The 27,414-nt window shown below is 39.3% G+C and overlaps 2 protein-coding genes across 12 annotated transcripts in view; one reads left to right on the top strand and one right to left on the bottom strand.

Moving 5' to 3' along the window:
• The window catches only part of ANKRD42 (ankyrin repeat domain 42), a 143,504-nt gene that overhangs the window by 72,629 nt on the left and 43,461 nt on the right, over window positions 1–27,414 (bottom strand). For 5 of the 10 annotated variants that reach the window (XM_063671273.1, XM_063671272.1, XM_054441652.2 and 2 more), the window contains 4 exons: window positions 23,355–23,530; window positions 12,555–12,681; window positions 9,970–10,114; window positions 2,176–2,258 (listed from right to left, as the gene is read on the bottom strand). In XM_063671273.1, the coding sequence (XP_063527343.1) occupies window positions 2,176–2,258; window positions 9,970–10,114; window positions 12,555–12,681; window positions 23,355–23,530 (531 nt within the window). Of the gene's footprint in view, window positions 1–2,003; window positions 2,259–9,928; window positions 10,115–12,554; window positions 12,682–14,813; window positions 15,636–23,354; window positions 23,531–27,414 lie in introns of those variants that run through there. The other 5 variants (XM_063671268.1, XM_063671270.1, XM_054441651.2 and 2 more) reach the window with 4 other exon arrangements.
• CCDC90B (coiled-coil domain containing 90B) overlaps window positions 1–27,414 on the top strand; it is a 66,569-nt gene that overhangs the window by 27,596 nt on the left and 11,559 nt on the right. The gene's annotated exons all lie outside the window — the stretch shown is intronic.

Genomic DNA, 27,414 nt, shown 5'->3' with positions numbered 1-27,414 from the left:
TGCCCTCATTCACAAGGTCCAGTGGCTGACTCACCACCACATCCACATTCCAGAAGAAAAAGAGAGCAAGAGGTGGCTTTATAGCCATGACCCTAAGGTTTTACATAACATTTTTGCTCACATCCTTCTGAACACAACTTGGTCTCTTGGCTGCAAAGGCAAGCTGGGAAGTTCTTATCCTGCGCGGCCACAGACCCAGATAAATCCTTCCCACTACAGAAGAAGGGAGAATGGATTTTGGAGGACAACCAGGGAACCTCTGCCACAGGGTGTGTATGTTTTTATTACAACACTATTCTGGTGTTTTCTACCTCACTGGTACAGGAAGAAATTAGAGAAAACTGGAGCAAGTATAACAAACTATTTCCAGGGTTGGGATTAACTTTAGCATCAAGTTAGAGGGGAAAAGTAAGGCTGTGTGTAGTCCCAGAAGAGGAGAGAAATGGTTTTGAAATCCCAGTAATGTTTAAGAGAATGCAGACTTTTGCTGCCAAGGTTAGAATCCCAGATCAGCATTGTATAATCCTAGGCACAACTACTTTATCTATAAAATATACCTACTTCATATGGCTCTTGTGAGAATTAAGAGATAGTTAAGGGCTTGGCACAAATGTCACACAAAGTGCCCAATAAATGTGCTTTGCTGACCAAAAAACAACTATGGCTTTCAGTTCAGTTCTGACTTCAATTGCCTCTTTTTTCCTACTTGCCTCTATTTTCTCTTCTTTTCCCTCCAGCTAGCAAAGAATTATGACTCTCTTGGGGCCAGCTCTGTGGCTCCTGTCTCCCCCTGAAGATCTGTCGCTGGTTTTGGGCTTCCCTGGCAGGAGCCCTCTCACCATACCCCAGACTTCCCACCCTCTGGACCCTTGCATCTATCTCACGTGGACACTAAAGCCATTTTGACCTAGTATCAGAACTAGTTTGCCCTGACAAGAGTGCATTTGACTGCTGAAACCAGTTCAGCAGGTTAAGGGTCTGTAAGCAAGTGTTAAAAAATGATTCACCTATCCTTTTAATAACCCTTATATTCACTATTTTTAGGTCTTCTGTGGCTTTCAATCTATAGTAATAATAGTTGTCAACATTTATTGGGCACTTTGTGTAAGATCTGTTTCAAGTCCTCTACTACCTCTTAATTCTCCCAATGACAGCCACATGAGGTAGGTATATTTTATATAAAGAGATTAAGTAGTTGTGCCTAGGATTACACAACAATGCAGAGCTGGGATTAACCTTGGAAGCCAAAGTTCATTTTTTAACACTTGTTTACAGATCCTTAACCTGCTGAACTGGTTTCAGCCATCAAATGCACTCTTGTCACAGCAAACTAGTTCTGATGATACCAGGTCAAAATGACTTTAGCATCCACATGAAGTACATGCAAGGGTCCAAAGGGTGGGCAGTCTATGGAATGGTGAGATGGCTGCTGCCAGGGAAGCCCAAAACCAGTGACAGATCTTCAGGGGGAGACAAGAGCTACACAGCTGGCCCCAAGAGAGTTATAAATCTTTGCTAGCTCATGGAGGGAAGAGAAGAGAAAAGAGAGGGGGGTAGGAAAAAAGAGGGAATTGAAGTCAGAACTGAACTGAAAAGCCATAGTTGTTTTTTAGTTGGCCAAGCACTACTAATCTTTAAAATCAAGGGGAAAAAGAGGAAAAAATAAAGCCAAGTCTTTCTTATCCTGTCAAATCTGCCTTTTCTCTATATTCTTAAAAAGCTTACAGTTACATCATTTGAAAAAAAATTTTTTTAAACATATCCACACTAGAAGTGAAGGGTACTCTCTGGAAAGTGAAAGAAATATAATTCTATTGTGGAACGATAATTGAATTTTTAACAATTTTTAATATCTAAAACTAGATTTCTTTTGATTACTATACCAGCTAATATTTTAAAGCTTATGTGAATACTTGTAAAATTAATTACTCATAAATCTCTTGACTTCCCTGTGTAGAGATATATAAGAGAATATCGGGAGAAGGTGTACAACAGAGTCCGTGTCATTTAAAAAATCTCTAAATCTCTTTAATATAACATTTCTACCTTCAGAATTGGAATAGAAGCATATCAGAGTAATTCTGAGAGAGTCTGTATAGACTCACATTTATATCAATTTTTTTAATGAAAGAGAAAAATCTAGCAGGTTAATTTAGTTATTTCACTGATTAGTACCTTCTCACAAACACCCCTCCAGAAGAAACCTTTTTTTTTACTCGCCTCTTCTCTTTGTTTGACTCACAAGAAGCGCTGTCTTCCTATAAACAAAGGAAAAGAGGGTCAAATACAATTTTCATGCTAACACACATTTTCGTCTTTCTACATTGCCTGTTCAAAAGAAAAAAAAATTAACCATGCTAGTATTTTCAACTCTGATTAAATTTCTTTTAGGATTTTATGTGAATAAATTCCCAAATCTGAAGTAACAGTGCATTATATTGTGCTGAATCGTATGACTAGGAGGCACCTTAAGAACTAGAGAAAGAATATAGAAAATTTAGTGGGTAAGAGGTGGCTACTTGTCAGATATAGCCAATTTTCCATCTTATCTCATTAAGTTTTATCTCTACCTAACAGATCCCCAGACACTAATATTTAACAACATATTGGTAACTGCAAGTGTTAGTATGTCATCTTCTGGATTCTTTTGCCAGTCCCATAGTGCTGCAAATCATTCCCTAGCTTCCCCCATTCCCTCTTTTGTTTTTGTACTGCATCCCTCTACTGCTCTAGTCTCATTTTGCACTTTGCCTGGTCTCCTGGTCTCACTGTTTCTGAATATTTCTTATCCATCTTGGTATTCTTAAGACCCAGCACAGAAGAATCAATAAATACCACGGGAAGGAGCAAGCAGGGCTAGAAACACAATGGATGGTCACGAGATGTTAATCATCTTTGAGTAATTCTTCCAATCAAACATGCTCTGCATCTAGTTAGGCAGGCCAGCTCTGAACACAGAGGATCCAAGAACAGCACAAGGTGCATATCCCTGGGGAGAGCCCATGGCTGGAGTTAGTTCCCCAAGGTGTTCCTGCCCACACCTTTTCTAATGAGTCCAGTTAGTTTAACTCAATAGTGTGTGAACATGTAAGTAAGCTGCCATTATCCAACGCTGCCTGGAAAAACAACCATGCATCTGGTCCCTCCCATATCCCTCAGCTGCAAACTTGAGAGTAGGATAAACTTCTAGCTTTCTCTTATAGTGGCCAGGTGTTTGTGGGCATAGGGTAATACAGACGGTCTCTTGAAAAAAAGTTTAGCAGCTAGTCTGAAGAAAAATAATAAACCTTTGATTGGGACTTGGCATATGATACAACTGTTCTTCATACTATACATACAAAATAAAGTGTAGTAAGTAGCATTACCAATATTTTAAAGATGAGGCCAGGTGCGATGACTCACGCCTATAATCCCAGCACTTTGGGAGGCCAAGGCAGGCAGATCACTTGAAGTCAGGAGTTCAGGACCAGCCTGGCCAACCCTATCTCCACTAAAAATACAAAAATTAGCTGGGCTTGGTGATGCACACTTGTAATCCCAGCTACTCAGGAGGCTGAGGCAGAAGAATCGCTTGAACCCAGGAGACAGAGGTTGCAGTGAGCCAAGATTGCGCCACTGCACTCCAGCTTGTGCGACAGAGCAAGACTCTGTCTCAAAAAAAAAGAAAAAAGAAAAACACTCAGGTGGCACAGGAGTTTAACCTAATCTAACTAGATGGAACTAGAGAAAGAATATAGAGAATTTAGGGGGAAGAGGTGGCTACTTGTCAGATGTAGCCAATTTTCTAGTGCTTTAATAGAGTTATGACTTCCAGAAACAGGCAGGGTATGGTGGCTCACATCTGTAATCCCAGCACTTTAGGAGGCTGTGGTGGGCAGATCACTTTGAGCTCAGGAGTTTGAGACCAACCTGGACAACAATCCCCTCTCTCTACAAAAAATACAAAAAAATTTAGCTGGGCATGGTGGCTCATGCCTGTAGTCCCAGCTACTCACAAGGCTGAGGCTGGAGGATTGCTTGATCCTGGGAAGTGGAGGTTGCAGTGAGCCAAGATCATGACCCTGAATGCCAGCCTGGGCACAGAGTGAGACCCTGTCTCAAAAAAATTAATTAAAGACTTCCAAAGACAGTAATACTTATTTTTCTTTACCTTTTATATATTAGAAGAGGATTCCAAATTTTACAAAGTCCCTCCTAACACCAAATATGTAACTTGTTCTATCAAACCAAGTCTTAAAATACAACTTCAAAAGAAAATATGTGTTTGGCATTCAACAGGCCTTCCATAAGTGTTCACTGAGGGTTCCAAATCTCCAAATTCTAAAAGTTTCTGCATTTGGAGTACATTTTTCACCAAGATTACTCGTTTCTTTATCTTACATCACAGCCAAGAATTATATTTCTCCCCTAATACATGTTTTCTCCTAAACTCAACAGAACTGTATATTAAGATACTAAATACATGAATCATAATGCTTAGGCACCAAAAGCAATTCTAAATATAAATGCAGTCTATTACTACAACAAAATTAGACAATAATCCTTGTGGGGAAAATGTATGTATTTTTTTGCCCTGAAAGAATTAACAGGTTTGTCGAACAGATTAAAATTCTACACATAAAATTGTTGAAACAGTTTATGGATCTACAAATTACTGCTGGGATATATGGAATTCTTATTTTTCAAAAAGCCTATGCACTCTGAGAAATTCTAGACAGCATATGAAACTATAAGAGAATTCCACCTTCTTGCTTACCAGTACAGACTCTTCTTAACAGTGTCAAAACTAACCCTTCTCCCCCAAAAAAGTAGGGTATAAACAAAGAGAAAGAAAGGGAAATCACAAACTTTTAGAACTTCCCCAAGCTAAGAGTTGAACATGGATAGACTCACTGAAGTCCTCAAATTGCTCCATGGGCCACTCTAGGTACATAAGCTAGGATGTCATAGGTCAGAGAGAAGCCCAGTAGAGACCACATGAAAGTTCAACCTTGTTCCAGACCTTTGTAGGTAGAAAATAAGGTTAAGTGAAACATGGAAGGTAACCATGGAATATTACCGGTTCCCAGTCAGTCATTCTTGATTAGCAAACATGGCCCAAAGCTGTAGATCAAGGACTTCCTGAATAATACTGGTTCTGGAGACAGAAGCTATGAGTTCAGTGCTACATAATTCTCTCTGTGGACAGACAGCTCTGCCAAAGCTATTACATTATATTTAAGTACATATATTAAGTATATATTTAAATATATATATTATACTTCAAACATTAGTTTAAATTTAATGTTTTAAGTACAATATATATACCAAAGAGCACAAAGAAAAAAAAAGGTACAGCTTGATGAATTTTTACAAAGTGAACACACCCCTGTGACCATGACTAAGATAAAGAGATGAGACATTACCAGCATCCCAGAAGCCTCCATTTGCCCCTTCCTAGGCACTACTGACTTATCTTACTGATTTGTGGACTACATGGACTCACACAGTATGTACTCTTTCATATTGTTTCCTTTTAGTTAGCATAGTGTTTGTGAAGTTCATTCGTGGTAATGTGTAGAGTAGTAATTCATACATTTTCATTGCTATATAATATTCCATTGTATGAATATAGCAAAATGTATTGATTCTTACTGTTGAGGGAATTTTTAGATGATTCTAGTTTGAGAGAGATATATAATAATGCTGACAAGAACATTCTTGTATATATTTTTGGTGTCCATCTGTGTACACAAAGAAACATGTACTAATTCCACTAGGAATTAATTTTCCAAAGTGGTAACCAATTTACACTGCCACCACTGGTGTATAAAATCTCCAGTTGTTCCACATCCTCACCAGCATTTGGTAATGTCTGTTTTAACTTTTGCCATTCTGATGGGTATATATTGGTATCTTGTTTGGGTTTTAATTTACATTTCTGATAACCAGTGATTTTGAGCACAATTTCATGTTTATTGGCCACTTGGATATCTTCTTTTGTGAAATGCCTATGCAAGTCTTGCCCAGTTTTTTTTTACTGGACTGTCTTTTTCACATTGATTTATATATTCTAGATACAACTTCTTTTTCAGATAGGAGAGAAGGAAGAAAAGCAGAGAGAAAGAAAGGAAATATGTTTTTCTACACTTTGGCTTGCCTTTTCAAATCTGTTCATATAATCTTTGAAGAACTGAAGTCTTATTTTAATGAAGTCCAGTCTACACATTTTTTTCCTACCCCAAGGTCATGAAGATATCCTGTTATATTTTAACATCTCAACTTCCAATTTAAGACATATCTTGAAATATATGTTTGAACTTACAGTGTAACATTTTAACAAAATTCTTACCAATTTTTAAGTTTTCATAAGTAAATTAACCCTATTAAAAAGCTATCATCAAAAGTTTTTATAGAAAAATTTTCAAAGTAAATGTTCTTAAAAGCGCAGAAAGAGGGAATGTGAGGGGTTTATAACAGCAGTAACAAGTGGTGTTAAAAGCATAGACTTGGGGCTAGACAGGTTGAAATCATGGCTAGCCATCTAACAAGCTTTGTAACTTTATAAGTTGTTTATTTTATCTGAGAGTTGATTTCTTCATTTGTAAAATGAAGATGGTATCTGCCGAATATAAAGTCTTAACACTAAGCCCAACATACTCAAAACCTGTTAATGATGACCAAGATGATGTTATTAACATAAGTTAAGTGATCTTATAAAACTTAGATTTTCAGTACTGTGGGTAAAGTAAGTGCCCAATCATGCTGTGATACAGATGACAAGAAGCCCTCAGACCAGTACAAGGTGCTTGATGGAAGGACAGATCACGTGTGACCAAGGAGACTAGGAAAGGGGTGATAAATGAGACGGTTCCTAGGGGATTTTACAGAGTCAACAGGCAGTTTTCAAGGTATATGGACAAACTGAACAAAGGCTTAATGATGGGAAAGCATAGGGTAGCTTAAGAAAAAATAAGCTATTAATATATATAGGAGAATAGACAAAAATAAGGTTGATGAGGTAGGTTAGGGCTGAATGTCAAACTGAAGAATCAGTATTTATTCAGGTTAGGAAGATTTTCAGTCCAAGGAGTGACAAGAAAATCAAGCTGACCACTGTGAGTCAAATGGATTTGGATAGGGAAGGAGTAAATACCAAAATTCTATCACAGTAGTTCAGATAGAAAGATATAGAAACCTAAACTAGGGAAGCAGTGAAAGTAGAGAGCATGTTCCTACCTACAGGATGGACTCACTTTTTGTATGACCTAAAGGAGAAAACATGGCTAATCATTAAGAGTCCAAGACTGGGTAGTTGAGAAAATAGTGATGCCATTAATTTAAATGCAGAGACAGGGAAGAGAATCTGGTCTTGATACTGAGCTTGGTCCTGGACGTTTTTTTTTTTAATTCAAGCACCACCGGGAATTTCAGGTAGAAATATCCAGTTGATGAGCAGTGGGAAATACAGGTGGGGAGCCCTAGTGGCGACACAGTACTAAAGTATGGATTTGATAGTCATTTCCACAGAAGTATTATAAAAATATAATGTGGAGACAGAGATTCTGAGTTTGCTCCTGCCTTATACTAGCTGTGTGCTCTAACAAGACTCTCAACTTCTCTGAGCCTCTGTTCTCTCATTTATAACACGGGATCAAAAATATATATGTATCATTCTACCTCCTCATAGGGTTGATGCAGACTAAAATGAGATAATATCTGAGAAAGTGCTATAAAAACAGCTGTTATCAAAAAACCATTTAAGTGCTTTATATATGTCAAACTATCCTAGGAAACTATTCGAAGAATTTTTTTTCTCAGTAAAAATTATACTATTGCAGATTATGTTGGGGGCTGAGGATCTTAAGGTACAATAGTATGCAATCATAGGTCCTGACCAGAAGGTGGCAGGAGAAAGACTTAGTCAGAGCTTCTTGAGGATTCCATATTTATACTCCTGAATGAAAAGTTCATTTTACTTATACATTATATATAATTAGACTCCCAAATAAATTCTTCCTATCCTTAGCTGCATGTGGCTCTACACATTTATTTATCCACTGACCATGTCAATTAATCTGTAATATAGAAAATGGAAAAAAAGAAAGGCAGTAAATAATACAATGACTACTACTATACAGTGAATACCTCTGTGTGCTAGAAACCAAATTCAGGATTTCTACACAATATTCCATTTAACATCAATAAAATCCCATGAGGTAGATATTATTATTCCTCATTTTAAAGACGAGGAAACTGAGATTCAAGCTTTTGCAAGTGAAAATAAGCAGTGCCAGAGTTGCAGCTGCCATGAAAGCTCAGTGACATTTGCTTATTTACAAAAATTAGGTATAACCTAAAGCAAGAATGCAAAAAACAATGAACTCTGAGCACAGGGACCTTGAGACAGCTCTCCTGAAAGCCTACACATTGTTGGTAGAGTGAAGTTTTAGGGAAGCAAAACTATGAAGTATGAAACCAGATCCAACCTGAGAACAGATGCTTCTGAGTAAGCAAAGAGAATTTCTAAATAGCTAAAAGACAGAAACATTCCTAAAATAGTTTGGAATGGCTCAAAAGAAAATGTGCAGCTTGGGTGACCACCCCAAAAGACTGTCTCACCTAGGCAGCTGAAGAACAACAACTTAGCCTTGGCAACAAAGCAAGATCCCATCCTTACAAAAAAAAAAAAAAAACAACAACTAATTGGCCAGGTGTGTTGGTGCATGCCTACAGTCCCAGCTACTTGGGAGGCTGAGGCAAGAGGATCACTTGAACCTAGGGAGTTTGAGGCTACAGTGCCCTATGATGGCACCACTACACTGAAGTATGGGTGACAAGAGCAAGACCCTGTCCAAAAAAAGAAAAAACAAAGAACAACTTACCTTTCTACTTTTGAGGAGACTGGGAGTCACAGAGTCCCTGCCACAAGGTGGAGAGGTAACAGATTTGATTGGAAGCAGTAAGTTATAAATGGTGCTGTGTCCTCTAGCCCTCTAACCAACACATGCCTGTACAGCTGGCCTCTCTGATACTAAATTTTCCCCATGTGCTAAAGGTCGTACAAGAAGAGGGTTGCAAAATGAAGAGCATAGATTAATTATTATAGTTAATTATATTTCTTGGAAAATCAACCACTGGTGAGACACCAAAACCCAGAGAAACTAAGGAAGTGGTTATATTTGCATATGCATAGAAATACACATACATGTTTGCAGATAAATAGAATTTTGTCTAATATGGTATGTACTAAATTGTTAACAATAGCTTCCTCTGGAGAGTGGAACTTAGTGTCAGAAGGAACATCTATCTTGTTTTTAACACTATACAACAAACATGTTTTATTATTTTAATATTTTTAAAGTGGTTATTAAAGAGACCAATGACTAGTTTGTGCAAAATAAAAAGAAGCCAGGAAGACTCTATAATATTAATAGATCAGATTTGAGGTGACACAAGACTCAAACAGAATTAATTCATCCATGATGACTGATGAAGAAACTTCCCTATGGAAAGAAAATATGGATTCCATTCAAAGCACTTTATTTTGGTTATTTAGAATATTAAAATATACATATCCTCTAGCTGTCTTAGAATTCTGATTGATTACTTATGAAAACATTTTCTCCTTCTATGGTACAATGTTAACAATAGTACTTACAAACTAGGCTGCTGTTTGAAGACAGATAAATAGATAAATAGACAGATGTGTGTATGTATATAGAAAGTTATAGTTACATATAGTATGTGTGTGTGTGCGTGTGTGTGTGTGTGTGTGTGTATTCCTTTAATCCTGTCATCAGCTCTAGAAAGTATAAGTTATCATCTCCAGTTTATAGCTGAGGCACAAAAAGGATAAATGAGTAGCCCAAATCAAAAAAGACTATAGCCAGGATTCTAGTCCAAACAGCCCCAGCCCAAAGCTTATATTCTTAGCCACTCTTGTATATACTTCTTGAGAAAAATAAATGTATTAAAAGGGACACCAACCATAGCCACAAAGTTGGGGATTTGAATTTTTTCCAGTGTTTCCCTGAGTTGATCAACCTCTGCTCGATATTCATCAAGCTGACATTCTAATTTTTCTCTACGTAGTCGTTCATATTCCAGCTGGCCCTGCAGTTCTTTGATGGTCCTATCAAAAACAAAATTTTTTAAAAATCAATCACCAATGCCAACTAATAATTATTTTTACTAGTGGAAAGCATTCATGCATTGTATTTAAGGCAAATAAAACAAAGAAATCATTTATTCAACAAATATGTATTAAGGGTCTACTATGAACGAGCACTGACCTAGGTACTGGGGATACAGTGGTGAACAAAAGGCCCAAAATCTGCCTTCCTGGACCTTACTTTAGTAATAGAGATATGCAGACAATAAGGAAAATAAATAAGTAAAATATACGGTATGTTGGAAGGTAATAAGTGCTAAAGGAGAAAACAAAATAAAGCAGGAAAGAGTAGTATAAAATGTTGTGAAGAGGGGCTTAACATTTCATACACAGTGGCTAGGGAAGGCTTTACTGAGAAGGGGGCTTCTAAGCCAAGCCCCGAAGGAAATAAGAGAGATAACCCTGTAGACATCAGAGGAAAAGCATTCCAGACAAAAGGAACAAGTGCAAAGGCCCTAAAGTAGAAGTATGCCTGATGAAGTACAAGAAAAACAGAGGCCAATGTGATAAAATCATTTAAAGAATAAAAGGGAGGCCAGGCGCGGTGGCTCACGCCTGTAATCCCAGCACTTTGGGAGGCCGAGGCAGGTGGATCACTTGAGGCCAGGAAGTTGAGGCCAGCCTGGCCAACACAGTGTAACCCTATCTCTACTAAAAATACGAAAAAAAAAAAAAGTCAGGTGTGGTGGGACACACCTGTAATCCCAGCTACTTGGGAAGCTGACGCATGAGAATCACTTGAACCCAGGAGGCATGGATGCAGTGAGCTGAGATCATGCAACTACTCTCCAGCGTGGATGACAGAGTGAGACTCTGTCTCAAAAAAAAAAAAAAAAAAAAAAGAGAGAGGCCAGGCACAGTGGTTCACGCCTGTAATCCCAGCACTTTGGGAGGCCAAGGCAGAAAAAGCACTTGAGCCAGGAGTTCAAGACCAGCCTGGGCAACATAGTGAGACCCCCATCTCTACCAAAAAAAAATTTTTTTTTAATTATCTGCATGGTGATGCATGCCTATAGTCCCCATTACTTGGGAAACTGAGGTGGGGGGATCCCTTGAGTCCAAGAAGTCAAGGCTGCAGTGAGCTGTGATCACTCACACCACTGCACTCCAGCCTGGGTGACAGAGTGAGACCCTTTCTAAAAAAGAAAAAGGAGAGGGAAAGTAGTTTGAGTCAGAGAGGTAAAAAGTAAGTAGGACCTTTTAAATCATAGTAAGGACTTTGGCTTTTACTCTGAGTGAAATGGGAAGCCATTGGAGGCCCTGAGCAGAAAAATGGCACAATCTGACCTTTAATGATTGCTCTGTATACTGTTTTAATACGATTACAATGGATATGATATGTTACCCTGTTTTAACATGATTACTCTGGATACTGTGTTGAGAATAGACTACAGGGTAAGGGAGTGGGGGATATGATGGGAGGGACAGGAAGTAGGAGACCTATCAGGAGGATGTGGCAATAATCCAGACAAGAAGAGATGTAATTTGAACCAGGATTTTTTTCTACCTTATCGCTGGATGGTGAGGGGAAACAGAATTCCCAAGGCATGTTAGGTTGGGTCGCAGAAGGGCAATCTAAGAATATACAGTAGTAGTTCTGGTACAGAAGTGAGTAAGGTTAAGACTGGGGATACAGAGGAAGAATGTCAATTGTGGAAGCCTAGAAGTTCAGCAAATAAGAAGGGAATATCATCCCCAGGACAGAGAAACACAAATATGTTTTACTGTATTGAGAGTTTGGTCTAACTGATGGATAACAACAAAAATCAAAAGATATCCCTCAAGCCAATACTTGTCCAGTTTTTCTTTACAACTATATCTAAGATCAGGAGTTTGTACCCAAAGAATAAATGTCTTAAGATGCATTTAACACAGTGGGGTGCAGTGGCTCATGCCTGTAATCCCAACACTTTGGGAGGCCGAGGCAGGTGGATCACTTGAGGCCAGGAATTTGAGACCAGCCTGGCCAACATGGTGAAACTTTTATCTCTACTAAAAATACAAAAAATAAAAATAAAAAAATAATCCCAGCTACTTGGGAGACTGAAGCGGGAGAACTGCTTGAACCCAGGAGGCAGAGGTTGGAGTGAGCTGAGATCATGCCATTGTACTCCAGCCTGGGCGACAGAGCGAGACTCAGTCTCAAAAAAAAACAAAAACAAACAAACAAAAAAATGCACTTAACACAAAGTGGAGAACAAATGCTACAGAAGAATTAAAACTCACTCAGGGTGGAATTTAGAAGAAACACTGCCATCTCAGCTGTTATGAAACTGCATTCTGGCACAAACATAAAGCAATTTTTTTTAAAAAACTCTGTTCAAAAATCACTTACATTAATAATATTTCACATTGAGAGACTATTCCATAACTATTCGACTAAAAGTTTTAAGGACATTACTTTTCAGACTCAAGGTGTTCTTTCTTCTGCTTTAAATCTTCTTCTGTTATGCCTCCCAAGTGTTTATAGTTGCTCTCGGCAATTTCCAGGAGGTGTCTCAATTCTACAATTTTCTTGTAAGCTCTCACTGCAAGACAGAGTTGAGTAGGAACCTAGTTAGACATATAACAGCTCATGTGTCCACTGGGTGCTGGTCTTCTTGAGCATATTCTTCCTCTAGACTAGTGTCTATATGGTTTGGAGAGGGGAGTGGAGGAAAGTTGGTATATACAAAGAAGGATAAATATCAGTAATGGAATACTAAAATGAGCACGCAATGAAATACCTAAATGGAGGATTCTTTCCCTGCTACTGGAGCATGTATCAGGTTGTTATGACTATTAATGCTATGAACAAGAAGGTTTTAAAAGACTAGCAGTATTGACCAGGCATGGTGGTTCACGCCTGTAATCCCAGCACTTTGGGAGGCCGAGGTGGGTGGATCACCTGAGGTCAGGAGTTCGAGACCAGCCTGGCCAACATGGCGAAACCCCGTCACTACTAAAAATACAAAAATTAGCCGGTGTGGTGGCACGTGACTGTAATCCCAGCTACTCATGAGGGTGAGGCAGGAAAATCACTTGAACTGGGAGGCAGAGATTGCAGTGAGCCGAGACCACGCCACTGCACTCCAGCCTGGACAACAGAGTAAGACTCAGTCTCAAAAAAAAAAAAAAAAAAAAAAAAAGACTAGCAGTGTTTTAGGACTAATGGTGGATTACAGGACCACGTGCAATCTACTATGTAACAGAAAATTAGAAAAACTGAAATATGCTTGATTTTAAAGTACCAGCCACAAGTTTTGTGATTGGTCACTTGTAGTACCTATGCAAGAGAATATTAAGAGAAGGAAGTATATCGAGAGATATTTTGAACTATTCTCCAACTATCAGAACTATGAATTCTCCATCCTTTATGGCAGTGGTTCTCTATCTGGGGTAATTTTCTCCCCCAAGGGTCATTTGGCAACCTCTGAAGAAGTTTTGCTTGTCACAGCTTGAGAGTGGGGGACAGGGAGGTGCTACTGGCATCTAGTAGGTGAAGGCTCAGGATGCTACTAAACATCTCACAGTGCACACAGAAAAGCCTGCCTCAACAAAATAATTATCTGGCCCAAAATGTCAAGAGTACAGAAGTTGAGAAACTCTGCTTTACAGGACCAGCTTAGCAAATCACAGCCTCTTGTTCCTAATACCAATGATTTATCTATCAACAGGCTGGAGCTGCAGGTTCTAAACTGCATGCACCTGAATCAAATGGGATGCTTTTCAAAAATGTATGTGCTTGAGCCCCATTCCAGACCTACAAGTTCAAGAATACGTACTTAATAAAAGGTCCTCGGCCGGGAGCAATGGCTCACGCCTATAACCCCAGCACTTTGGGAGCCAAGGCGGGCGGATCACTTCAGGTTGGGAGATAAGACCAGTATGGCCAACATGGTGAAACCCCATCTCTACTAAAAATACAAAAATTAGCTGGATGTGGTGGCACATGCCTGTAATCCAGCTACTCAGGAGGCTGAGGCAGGAGTACCACTTGAGCCCAGGAGATGAAGGTTGCAGTGAGCCGAGGTCGTGCCACTGCACTCCAGCCTAGGCGACAGAGTGATACTGTCTCAAAAAAAAAAAAAAAAAAAAAACGGCGGCCAGGTGTGGTGGCTCACGCCTGTAATCCCAGCACTTTGGGAGGCCAAGGTAGGCAGATCACGAGGTCAGGAGATCGAGACCATCCTGGCTAACATGGTAAAACCCCATCTCTACTAAAAATACAAAACAAAATTAGCCGGGCGTGGTAGCAGGTGCCTGTAGTCCCAGCTACTCGGGAGGGGAGGCTGAGGGAGGAGAATGGCGTGAACCCAGGAGGCAGAGCTTGCAGTGAGCCGAGATTGCACCACTGCACTCCAGCCTGGGCAAGAGCGAGACTCAGTCTCAAAATAAATAAATAAATAAATAAAAATGTCTCCTCAGACAATTCTCAAGGGCAGACAGGTTTGGGAACACCATAACCACTAGTAAGAAGGTAGAGGAGATTAAGATAAAAAATGTCAGAAAAGACTGAAAGAGCAGTGAGTATTTAGCTTATATAATAATTTCCTTAATATTTGAAAGTCTATGTTTCGTAAAGCCTGTTCTATGGGGTCCTCAGAGGTAAGAACTAAGATTAATTGGAATTAGCTCCAGGAAGAAAGATTTCAATTCAACAAAAGAGGAAATTTCCAATGAAAACAATAAAAATCATGTATTTATGCAGTGTCTGTGATGTCGAGACACTACACTAAGTACCTTACACATTTTAATCCTCACAGAGAAGAAATGCGTTTCAAAAGAACACATACACATGGACAACAAGATTACAAAAAAATGCTCAACATCAGGAATCATTAGAGAAATGCAAATCAAAACCACAATGAAATGCCATCTCACATCAGTCAGAATGGCTATTATTAAAAAGTCAAAAAACAACAGATGCTGGGGAGATTGTGGAGAAAAGAACATTTATACACTGCTGGTAGGAGTGTAAATTAGTTCAACCATTGTGGAAAGCAGTTTGGCGATTTCTCAAAGAACTCAAAACAGAATTAACACATAACCCAGCAACCCCACTACCGGTATGTACCCAAAGGAATATATATCATACTATATTCACACTATATTCAAACTATAAAGACACATGCACACATGTTCATCATAGCACTATTCACATAGCAAAAACATGGAATCAACCTAAATGCCCATCAACAGAAGACTGGATAAAGAAAATGTGGTGCGGCCAGGCACAGTGGCTCACGCCTGTAATCCCAGCACTTCGGGAGGCCAAGACGGGTGGATCACAAGGTCAGGAATTCAAGACCAGCCTGACCAACATGGTGAAACCCATCTCTACTAAAAATTCAAACATTAGCTGGCCGTGGTGGCACATGCCTGTAGTCACCGCTACTCGAGAGGCTGAGGCAGGAGAACCGCTTGAACCCGGGAGGTGGAGGTTGCAGTGAGCCAAGATCGTGCCACTGCACTCCAGCCTGACGACAGACTGAGACTCCGTCTAAAAAAACAAAAAACAAAAAAACAAAAAACAAAAAAAACTTACTACCATTCACCGAATTCCCCAGGCCAGAAATCTGTCATCCTTGATTACCCTCTTTTTCTAACACCTCACAGCCACATCTATCAGCAAATCCTATCATCTTTCTCTCTTCTAAATACATCCAAATCTCACTTCTTATTATCCCCATCATCTCCACTCCAGTCCAAGCCATAAACAACTCTCTCCTGAACTATAGCCACAGCCCCCTAACTTATTTCCCTGCTTCCACTCTTGCCCTATGAAGGAAAATGGGCTTTAGACAACACCGGAAATCTGGAGGCAAAAACAGTCAAGGCAAACAAGATCTTGGCTTGGCTTTCACTCTATCTTCCCAACAAAGTATGATCTTACTGATGCTGATTTTTTTCAAGAACCAGGATATATATATAAATATTGCTTAAAGGGAATACACAGAATGTTAATGTAAGCTCTTCTTAAATGGTGATGAAAGCCTCTAGTATGAAAAGGCGGAGGCACAACAAGAATGGAGATGTCCAATATCACTGGTAGTTACAGGCCTACATCAGGAACTCTAGGAACCCAGGAAATCTGTGCAGATATTCTACATCTGCTCTTGTACAATTCTAATTTAGTATCCTTGGCATGAGGATATAATTATATCAGGAACTTCATCCAACCTTATATTGTTAGGTGGAGTATGTTCTCTTCCCACCTAATTCATACCCCATCTGAAATGCTATGCTCTTTTCCACCTCCCAGTCTATCACCCACCCAACAGGTAGAGTGATACTGTTTTTAAATATGAATCAGATCACATCATTCCCCACCTTGAATCCCAACAATGGCCTTCTATTTAAAATAAAATCTATATGCTGAGATTTTGTAATGAAAAAAGGGGAAAAATGAACAAACAAAAATCTAAATCTAAAATCCTTATTAGGCCCTACATGATCTGACTGGGTCCCTGCTTACCTTTCAAACCAATCTGTCGCCACTTCCTTAGGGATTCTACTCAAGCCACACTGACCATTCTCAATGCTACATAATGACCTTTACGCGCACTGCTCCCTCTGCTGGCACGTTCTTCCAAGATCTTAATATGACTCATTCTCATCACTCAAACATCACCACTTCAGAGAGGCCTAATGACTTTCTTTTTTTTTACTTTTATTTTATTTTTTTTCTTTTATTTATTTATTTATTTATTTTATTATACTTTAGGTTTTAGGGTACATGTGCGCAATGTGCAGGTTAGCTACATATGTATACATGTGACATGCTGGTGTGCTGCACCCACCAACTCGTCATCTAGCATTAGGTATATCTCCCAATGCTATCCCTCCCCCCTACCCCCACCCCACAACAGTCCCCAAAGTGTGATGTTCTCCTTCCTGTGTCCATGTGTTCTCATTGTTCAATTCCCACCTATGAGTGAGAATATGCGGTGTTTGGTTTTTTGTTCTTGAGATAGTTTACTGAGAATGATGATTTCCACTTTCATCCATGTCCCTACAAAGGACATGAACTCATCCTTTTTTATGGCTGCATAGTATTCCATGGTGTATATGTGCCACATTTTCTTAATCCAGTCTATCATTGTTGGACATTTGGGTTGGTTCCAAGTCTTTGCTATTGTGAATAATGCCGCAATAAACATACGTGTGCATGTGTCTTTATAGCAGCATGATTTATAGTCCTTTGGGTATATACCCAGTAATGGGATGGCTGGGTCAAATGGAATTTCTAGTTCTAGATCCCTGAAGAATCGCCACACTGACTTCCACAAGGGTTGAACTAGTTTACAGTCCCACCAACAGTGTAAAAGTGTTCCTATTTCTCCACATCCTCTCCAGCACCTGTTGTTTCCTGACTTTTTAATGATTGCCATTCTAACTGGTGTGAGATGGTATCTCATTGTGGTTCTGATTTGCATTTCTCTGATGGCCAGTGATGGTGAGTATTTTTTCATGTGTTTTTCGGCTGCATAAATGTCTTCTTTTGAGAAGTGTCTGTTCATGTCCTTTGCCCACTTTCTGATGGGGTTGTTTGTTTTTTTCTTGTAAATTTGTTGGAGTTCATTGTAGATTCTGGATATTAGCCCTTTGTCAGATGAGTAGGTTGCGAATATCTTCTCCCATTTTGTAGGTTGCCTGTTCACTCTGATGGTAGTTTCTTTTGCTGTGCAGAAGCTCTTTAGTTTAATTAGATCCCATTTGTCAATTTTGGCTTTTGTTGCCATTGCTTTTGGTGTTTTAGACATGAAGTCCTTGCACGTGCCTATGTCCTGAATGGTAATGCCTAGGTTTTCTTCTAAGGTTTTTATGGTTTTAGGTCTAACGTTTAAGTCTTTAACTCATCTTGAATTGATTTTTGTATAAGGTGTAAGGAAGGGATCCAGTTTCAGCTTTCTACATATGGCTAGCCAGTTTTCCCAGCACCATTTATTAAATAGGGAATCCTTTCCCCATTTCTTGTTTTTCTCAGGTTTGTCAAAGATCAGATAGTTGTAGATATGTGGCGTTATTTCTGAGGGCTCTGTTCTGTTCCATTGATCTATATCTCTGTTTTGGTACCAGTACCATGCTGTTTTGGTTACTGTAGCCTTGTAGTATAGTTTGAAGTCAGGTAGTGTGATGCCTTCAGCTTTGTTCTTTTGGCTTAGGATTGACTTGGCGATGCGGGCTCTTTTCTGGTTCCATATGAACTTTAGTTTTTTCCAATTCTGTGAAGAAAGTCATTGGTAGCTTGATGGGGATGGCATTGAATCTATAAATTACCTTGGGCAGTATGGCCATTTTCACGATATTGATTCTTCCTACCCATGAGCATGGAATGTTCTTCCATTTGTTTGTATCCTCTTTTATTTCCTTGAGCAGTGGTTTGCAGTTCTCCTTGAAGACGTCCTTCACATCCCTTGTAAGTTGGATTCCTAGGTATTTTATTGTCTTTGAAGCAATTGTGAATGGGAGTTCACTCATGATTTGGCTCTCTGTTTGTCTGTTATTGGTGTATAAGAATGCTTGTGATTTTTGTACATTGACTTTGTATCCTGAGACTTTGCTGAAGTTGCTTATCAGCTTAAGGAGTTTTGGGCTGAGACGATGCGGTTTTCTAGATATACAATCATGTCATCTGCAAACAGGGACAATTTGACTTCCTCTTTTCCTAATTGAATACCCTTTATTTCCTTCTCCTGCCTAATTGCCCTGGCCAGAACTTCCAACACTATGTTGAATAGAAGTGGTGAGAGAGGGCATCCCTGTCTTGTGCCAGTTTTCAAAGGGAATGCTTCCAGTTTTTGCCCATTCAGTATGATATTGGCTGTGGGTTTGTCATAGATAGCTCTCATTATTTTGAGATACGTCCCATCAATACCTAATTTATTGAGAGTTTTTAGCATGAAGGGTTGTTGAATTTTGTCAAAGGCCTTTTCTGCATCTATTGAGATAATCATGTGGTTTTTGTCTTTGGTTCTGTTGATATGCTGGATTACATTTATTGATTTGCATATATTGAACCAGCCTTGCATCCCAGGGACGAAGCCCACTTGATCATGGTGGATAAGCTTTTTGATGTGCTGCTGGATTCGGTTTGCCAGTATTTTACTGAGGATTTTTGCATCAATGTTCATCAAGGATATTGGTCTAAAATTCTCTTTTTTGGTTGTGTCTCTGCCTGGCTTTGGTATCAGGATGATGCTGGCCTCATAAAATGAGTTAGGGAGGATTCCCTCTTTTTCTATTGACTGGAATAGTTTCAGAAGGAATGGTACCAGTTCTTCCTTGTACCTCTGGTAGAATTCGGCTGTGAATCCATCTGGTCCTGGACTTTTTTTGGTTGGTGAGCTATTGATTATTGCCACAATTTCAGCTCCTGTTATTGGTCTATTCAGAGATTCAACTTCTTCCTGGTTTAGTCTTGGGAGGGTGTATGTGTTGAGGAAATTATCCATTTCTTCTAGATTTTCTAGTTTATTTGCGTAGAGGTGTTTGTAGTATTCTCTGATGGTAGTTTGTATTTCTGTGGGATCGGTGGTGATATCCCCTTTATTTTTTATTGCATCTATTTGATTCTTCTCTCTTTTTTTCTTTATTAATCTTGCTAGCAGTCTATCAATTTTGTTGATCCTTTCAAAAAAACCAGCTCCTGGATTCATTAATTTTTTGAAGGGTTTTTTGTGTCTCTATTTCCTTCAGTTCTGCTCTGATTTTAGTTATTTCTTGCCTTCTGCTAGCTTTTGAATGTGTTTGCTCTTGCTTTTCTAGTTCTTTTAATTGTGATGTTAGGGTGTCAATTTTGGATCTTTCCTGCTTTCTCTTGTGGGCATTTAGTGCTATAAATTTCCCTCTACACACTGCTTTGAATGCATCCCAGAGATTCTGGTATGTTGTGTCTTTGTTCTCGTTGGTTTCAAAGAACATCTTTATTTCTGCCTTCATTTTGTTATGTACCCAGTAGTCATTCAGGAGCAGGTTGTTCAGTTTCCATGTAGTTGAGCGGTTTTGAGTGAGATTCTTAATCCTGAGTTCTAGCTTGATTGCATTGTGATCTGAGAGAGTTTGTTATAATTTCTGTTCTTTTACATTTACTGAGGAGAGCTTTACTTCCAAGTATGTGGTCAATTTTGGAATAGGTGTGGTGTGGTGCTGAAAAAAATGTATATTCTGTTGATTTGGGGTGGAGAGTTCTGTAGATGTCTATTAGGTCCACTTGGTGCAGAGCTGAGTTCAATTCCTGGGTATCCTTGTTGACTTTCTGTCTCATTGATCTGTCTAATGTTGACAGTGGGGTGTTAAAGTCTTCCATTATTAATGTGTGGGAGTCTCTTTGTAGGTCACTCAGGACTTCCTTTATGAATCTGGGTGCTCCTGTATTGGGTGCATATATATTTAGGATAGTTAGCTCTTCTTGTTGAATTGATCCCTTTACCATTATGTAATGGCCTTCTTTGTCTCTTTTGATCTTTGTTGGTTTAAAGTCCGTTTTATCAGAGACTAGGATTGCAACCCCTCCTTTTTTTTGTTTTCCATTTGCTTGGTAGATCTTCCTCCATCCTTTTATTTTGAGCCTATGTGTGTCTCTGCATGTGAGATGGGTTTCCTGAATACAGCACACTGATGGGTCTTGAGTCTTTATCCAATTTGCCAGTCTGTGTCTTTTAATTGGAGCATTTAGTCCATTTACATTTAAAGTTAATATTGTTATGTGTGAATTTGATCCTGTCATTATGATGTTAGCTGGTTATTTTGCTCATTAGTTGATGCAGTCTCTTCCTAGTCTTGATGGTCTTTATATTTTGGCATGACTTTGCAGCGGCTGGTAGCGGTTGTGCCTTTCCATGTTTAGCGCTTCCTTCAGGAGCTCTTTTAGGGCAGGCCTGGTGGTGACAAAATCTCTCAGCATTTGCTTGTCTGTAAAGTATTTTATTTCTCCTTCACTTATGAAGCTTAGTTTGGCTGAATATGAAATTCTGGATTGAAAATTCTTTTCTTTAAGAATGTTGAATATTAGCCCCCACTCTCTTCTGGCTTGTAGGGTTTCTGCCGAGAGATCCGCTGTTAGTCTGATGGGCTTCCCTTTGAGGGTAACCCGACCTTTCTCTCTGGCTGCCCTTAACATTTTTTCCTTCATTTCAACTTTGGTGAATCTGACAATTACGTGTCTTGGAGTTGCTCTTCTCGAGGAGTATCTTAGGGCGTTCTCTGTATTTCCTGAATCTGAATGTTGGCCTGCCTTGCTAGATTGGGGAAGTTCTCCTGGATAATATCCTGCAGAGTGTTTTCCAACTTGTTTCCATTCTCCCCGTCACTTTCAGGTACACCAATCAGACGTAGATTTGGTCTTTTCACATAGTCCCACATTTCTTGGAGGCTTTGCTCGTTTCTTTTTATTCTTTTTTCTCTAAGCTTCCCTTCTCACTTCATTTCATTCATTTCATCTTCCATGGCTGATACCCTTTCTTCCATTTGATCGCATCGGCTCCTGAGGCTTCTGCATTCTTCCCATAGTTCTCAAGCCTTGGTTTTCAGCTCCATCAGCTCCTTTAAGCACTTCTCTGTATTGGTTATTCTAGTTATACATTCTTCTCATTTTTTTTCAAAGTTTTCAACTTCTTTGCCTTTGGTTTGAATATCCTCCCATAGCTCGGAGTAATTTGATCGTCTGAAGCCTTCTTCTCTCAGCTCGTCAAAGTCATTCTCCATCCAGCTTTGTTCTGTTGCTGGTGAGGAACTGCGTTCCTTTGGAGGAGGAGAGGCGCTCTGCTTTTTAGAGTTTCCAGTTTTTCTGCTCTGTTTTTTCCCCATCTTTGTGGTTTTATCTACTTTTGGTCTTTGATGATGGTGATGTACAGATGGGTTTTTGGTGTGGATGTCCTTTCTGTTTGTTAGTTTTCCTTCTAACAGACAGGACCCTCAGCTGCAGGTCTGTTGGAGTACCTGGCCGGCCGTGTGATGTGTCAGTCTGCCCCTGCTGGGGGGTGCCTCCCAGTTAGGCTGCTCGGGGGTCAGGGGTCAGGGACCCACTTGAGGAGGCAGTCTGCCCGTTCTCAGATCTCCAGCTGCGTGCTGGGAGAAACACTGCTCTCCTCAAAGCTGTCAGACAGGGACATTTAAGTCTGCAGAGGTTACTGCTGTCTTTTTGTTTGTCTGTGCCCTGCCCCCAGAGGTGGAGCCTACAGAGGCAGGCAGGCCTCCTTGAGCTCTGGTGGGCTCCACCCAGTTCGAGGTTCAGGGCTGCTTTGTTTACCTAAGCGAGCCTGGGCAATGGCGGGCGCCCCTCCCCCAGCCTCGCTGCCCCCTTGCTGTTTGATCTCAGACTGCTGTGCTAGCAATCAGCGAGACTCCGTGGGCGTAGGACCCTCTCAGCCAGGTGCGGGCTATAATCTCCTGGTGCACCGTTTCCTAAGCCCGTTGGAAAAGCACAGTATTCGGGTGGGAGTGACCCGATTTTCCAGGTGCTGTCTGTCACCCCTGGAAAGGGAACTCCCTGACCCCTTGCGCTTCCTGAGTGAGGCAATGCCTTGCCCCTGCTTCGGCTGGCGCACGGTGCACTCACCCACTGACCTGCGCCCACTGTCTGGCACTCCCTGGTGAGATGAACACGGTACCTCAGATGGAAACGCAGAAATCACCCGTCTTCTGCGTCGCTCACGCTGGGAGCTGTAGACCAGAGCTGTTCCTATTCGGCCATCTTGGCTCCTCCCCCCATGACTTTCTTATCTATAGCACCACTCTACTCTATTTACTTTATATATCTATTTTCTTATCAATTATTTATCGCCCTCCCTCCTGACTACCACCATTCGAATGAAGTTCCTTTGTATTGTTCACCATTACTTCAATAACTACAACAGTGTCTGGCACATAGCAGACAACAAATATTTGTTGCTATTATTATCTATAACAATCATTTGCCAACTAACCATGGAAATCCTTCAGATGTCTCTTTCCCTGTTTCCTTGATCCACTGAAGAAAATACATAAGTATTTTCTTATATAACTTTCCACCCCCTGAGGGACAGAGATTATGTCTTATACTTTTTATATGTCCAACAACCCTAGTACAAAAACTTATATTAGTTCTGGTTCCTCCAAAAATATCAAATTATTTTACTTTGTAGGCAGTATTTGTCTTTAGAATAGTTTCCAAATTTGTGGTAAAAAGTGGCTGTGGTATTTCTGAAAGGATAAATCACAACAGAGGCAGCATACTTACTTCTGGCATCTGTTTTATCCAAGTCACTCAGACATAAATCATCCTTGGCATCAGTGCTTCCCTCAACACCATGTCTTATAAAATATTTCACATCATTTTCATCAATTTCATTTTCATCATCTATATCATATTTCTGTAGCTCCTCTAACAGCTTCACTGCTGCCAAATGGGCAAACCTGTAGAGAAGAATCAATAACCAGATCCACAATCTTCTTCAAACTGAAACTGCAGCTTGCACTTAACTTAGGGAATTACACTCTGTACACCCTGCCATCAATCCACTCACCAGCCAAGGAGCCAAAATCTGAAGGTCAGTGACAATTTGACATATATTCAACTATGTAAGAAACTCAGTTACTTGGCACTATGGACAATTATTCATATTAAACACTGATTCCATAATTTTTATTGGCAAAAATACACTGGGAATAGAGATCCAATATCAAAGGAATATGTAGTATGCTCTCAAGCAGAGCTACTCAACTGAATAGAAGGCCCAGAACCACCCTCCTTGATTACCTACAGTTAGTTATTGCCTTTTCTTGGCCTAATTTAGATTATAGAATTCATTTTCATTCCAGTTTTAGGGCTATTAATATAGCTCTAGCCCCCTCTATCTTCACCCTTCCTCAAGCCAAAGCATTTGGTATGGCTTTGAAATTTAATGAAAAAATAATGACCTTTCCATTCATGTTTTCTAATTCTCCTTAATCTTTCCTGCATCTCTATGAAGGTTCCAGTAATGTACTCTTGGTTTCGGAGTTGTTGTTGTGATTGTATGCAACTTGCATATTTTTCCACAATTTTGCTAACTGGAATTTTTAATATATTTTCTTACAACTTGAAGAATTACTCGCTAAACATAAAAACCTTAAATCCTATTTTCTCATACTTACATAACCACACACATTACCTCCTACCAGATACTGCAAATCATTAAAGACATAGTAATAAACATATGCAAGAAGTTGTAAGGTTTATAGAATTCATTAACTCTACTACTAGGTTGTAATTTAACAGCTGTCATTTACTGAGTGCTTATCTTATGCTAGATTCGAAGTTATGTCTAAAATAACACTACACCCACACCAACCATTTTTGTGCATGAGAAAAAAATGTGGACCAGAAATTATGGAAAACTTCAGATACACCCATAGTATTCAATCACCTATCTGATGCTGATACAAAAATATACAAATAGATCAATGGATAAAATAGTTCAGAATTAAGCCCACACATACATCGAGAACTGATCTGACAAAGGCACAAAGGCAGTGGAGAAAGGATAGTCTTTTAAACAAATAGTCTAGAACTGGATATCCATATGCAAAAAAAGAACTTGGACTCATACTTCATATTACATATAAAAATTAACTCAAAATGATCACAGACCTCAATATAAAAGCTAACACTAACTTCTAAAAGAAAACAGAAAAGAAAATTTTTATGACTTTGTGTTAATCAGACTTCTTTAGATATGACACCAAAATCATAATCCATAAAAGGATAAATTAGTAAGAAATTTTGCTCTTCAAAGACATTAAGAGAATGTAAAAACAAGATACAACTGGTAAAAAAGGGAAATCTTTGCAAAATATATATCTGAAAAAGAACTAGTATCCAGAATATACAAAGAAACTTTAAAACTCAACATCAAGAAAACAATTCAATTTTTTAAAGTGGGCAAAAGATCGGAATAATCATTTCATCAAAGAAAATATACATATGGCAAGTATGTATATTTAAAAGATGCTCAAAATCATTTTTCTTTAGAAAATGCAAATTAAAACCACAATGAGCTACCACTACATACTTATTTCATTACTAGAATTAAAAAAAGACCCTGACAATACCAATGATGGTGAGAATGTGGAACAACAGAAATTGACATCCATTGCTGACAGAAACGCAAATTTTTTTTTTTTGAGGGTCTAGCTCAGTCGCCCAGGTTGGAGTGCTGTGGTGCGATCTAGGCTCACCACAACCTCCACCTACCAGCTTCAAGCAATTCTCCTGCCTCTGCCTCCCGAGTAATAGCTGGGACTACAGGTGCACGCCACCACACTCGGCTAATTTTTTGAATTTTTTTTTGTTGTTGTTGGAGACAGAGTTTCGCTCTTGTTGCCCAGGCTGGAGTGCAATGGTACAATCTCGGCTCACGGCAACCTCTACCTCCCAGGTTCAAGCAATTCTCCTGCCTCAACCTCCTGAGTAGCTGGGATTACAGGCAAGCGCCACCACACTTAGCTAATTTTGTATTTTTAGTAGACACGGGGTTTCTCCATGTTGGTCAGGCTGATCTCGAACTCCTGACCTCAGGTGATCCACCCACCTCGGCCTCCCAAAGTGCTGGGATTACAGGCGTGAGCCACCATGCCCGGCCTGAATTTTTCTTTTTTAGTAGAGACAGGGTTTCACCATGTTGGCCAGACTGGTCTCGAACTCTTCACCTCAAGTGATCCACTGCCTTGGCCTCCCAAAGTGCTGGGATTACAGGTGTGAGCCACTGCACCCAGCCCCTAGAAATGCAAATCTGTATGGCCACTTTGGAAGGCACTTCAGCAGTTTCTTATAAAGTTAAACATACATTTGGCATATGGCCCAGCAATCCTACTCATAGACTTACCAAAGGATTGAAAACATGTTAACACAAAAACCGGTATAGTAACATTTACAGCAGCTTTATTCATAACCACCAAAAAATGATACAATCAAGATGCCCTTCAACCTGTGAGTGGATAATCGAATTATGGAATGCTATGGAATTCTACTCAGCTGTTAGAAGGAAATGAACTACAATCAAGATGTCCTTCAACCTGTGAGTGGATAATTGAATTATGGAATACTATGGAATTCTACTCAGCTGTAAGAAGGAAATGAACTGCTAATACACATAGATGAATCTCAAAATAATTAATGTTGAGTGAAAGAAGCCAGACATAAATATATATTGTGTGATTCCATTTATATAAAACTCTAGGAAATGCAAACTAATCCACAGTGACAGGAAGGAGATCAGCGTTTACTTGGGCACACTGGGAAGCAGTCAAAGGGAGACAGGTTATAAAGTGGCAGGAGACTTTGAGGGTGATGAATATGTTCACTATCTTAATTGTGGCAACGGTTTCACAGGATATGCATATATCAAAACTCATCAGTTGTACTGTACAAATATATGCATTTTATTGTATGTCAATTATACCTTGATACAGCCGTTTTAAACCAATAAAATAGCCTTGAGCTGATAATGATCCCAGGTATATGGTACAACAAAACCACACTCCAAGGCATCAAAGAAATTCCATAAACTAAATTTTAGGGAACATGAGCTCACAAACAAAAGTTGCATGGCAACTTAGCAAATGATTGGACAAGAGCATACTGTCAAGCCTCATCTGCCATTGCTAGCCCACATTCCTAGTTTAGATTCCAGCCTTCTAATCCACATGCAGTTCTTCAAACATATAAGGTGTTATCTTATAACTCCTCCTTACATTTACACTTATGCTTACAAGGGTCAACATAAATGTTGCTTCCTCAAAAAAAAAAAAAAAAAAAAAAAGTTTTTTTCTTTGTCCTCTATCTAAATTCTGTCCTCATGCAGTTTCCTTCATAACTTTTACCATCCTCTGTATTAAAGTTTCTCCCTTACAACTTTCAAAAAGAAAGACTTTTTTCTATATTCTTAGTGTACCTTACACATACCATGTAATACCATATAACGATCAGAATTAATAAGAATTTTATTTGCATATTTGTCTCTCCACAATACTGTAAACTCCTTGAGGGTGATGACTGTGTTTTCTCCCCTTTGTATTTCTACCACTAATCACAGAACTTGGAACATGGTAAGTATATGGGAAGCTGAATGAAAGAACAACCGAATGAACAAACAGATGGAGTAAATATTTCTTGAGAATCTAACCTGAATGAGCTGGCTAGGTTTAAAAATACATGCTATATTTAATTCGGATGTAAACTGCAAAATATGTTTCAAAATCCATGTCACTTGTTTTTCTATTATTAATGTTGACTATTTATTTTTATCACATAGCATTTC

This window comes from Pongo pygmaeus, chromosome 9, assembly GCF_028885625.2.
Source record: "Pongo pygmaeus isolate AG05252 chromosome 9, NHGRI_mPonPyg2-v2.0_pri, whole genome shotgun sequence".
In the NCBI taxonomy this organism is placed as follows: domain Eukaryota; kingdom Metazoa; phylum Chordata; class Mammalia; order Primates; family Hominidae; genus Pongo; species Pongo pygmaeus.
This window is presented reverse-complemented; position numbering and strand designations above follow the sequence as displayed.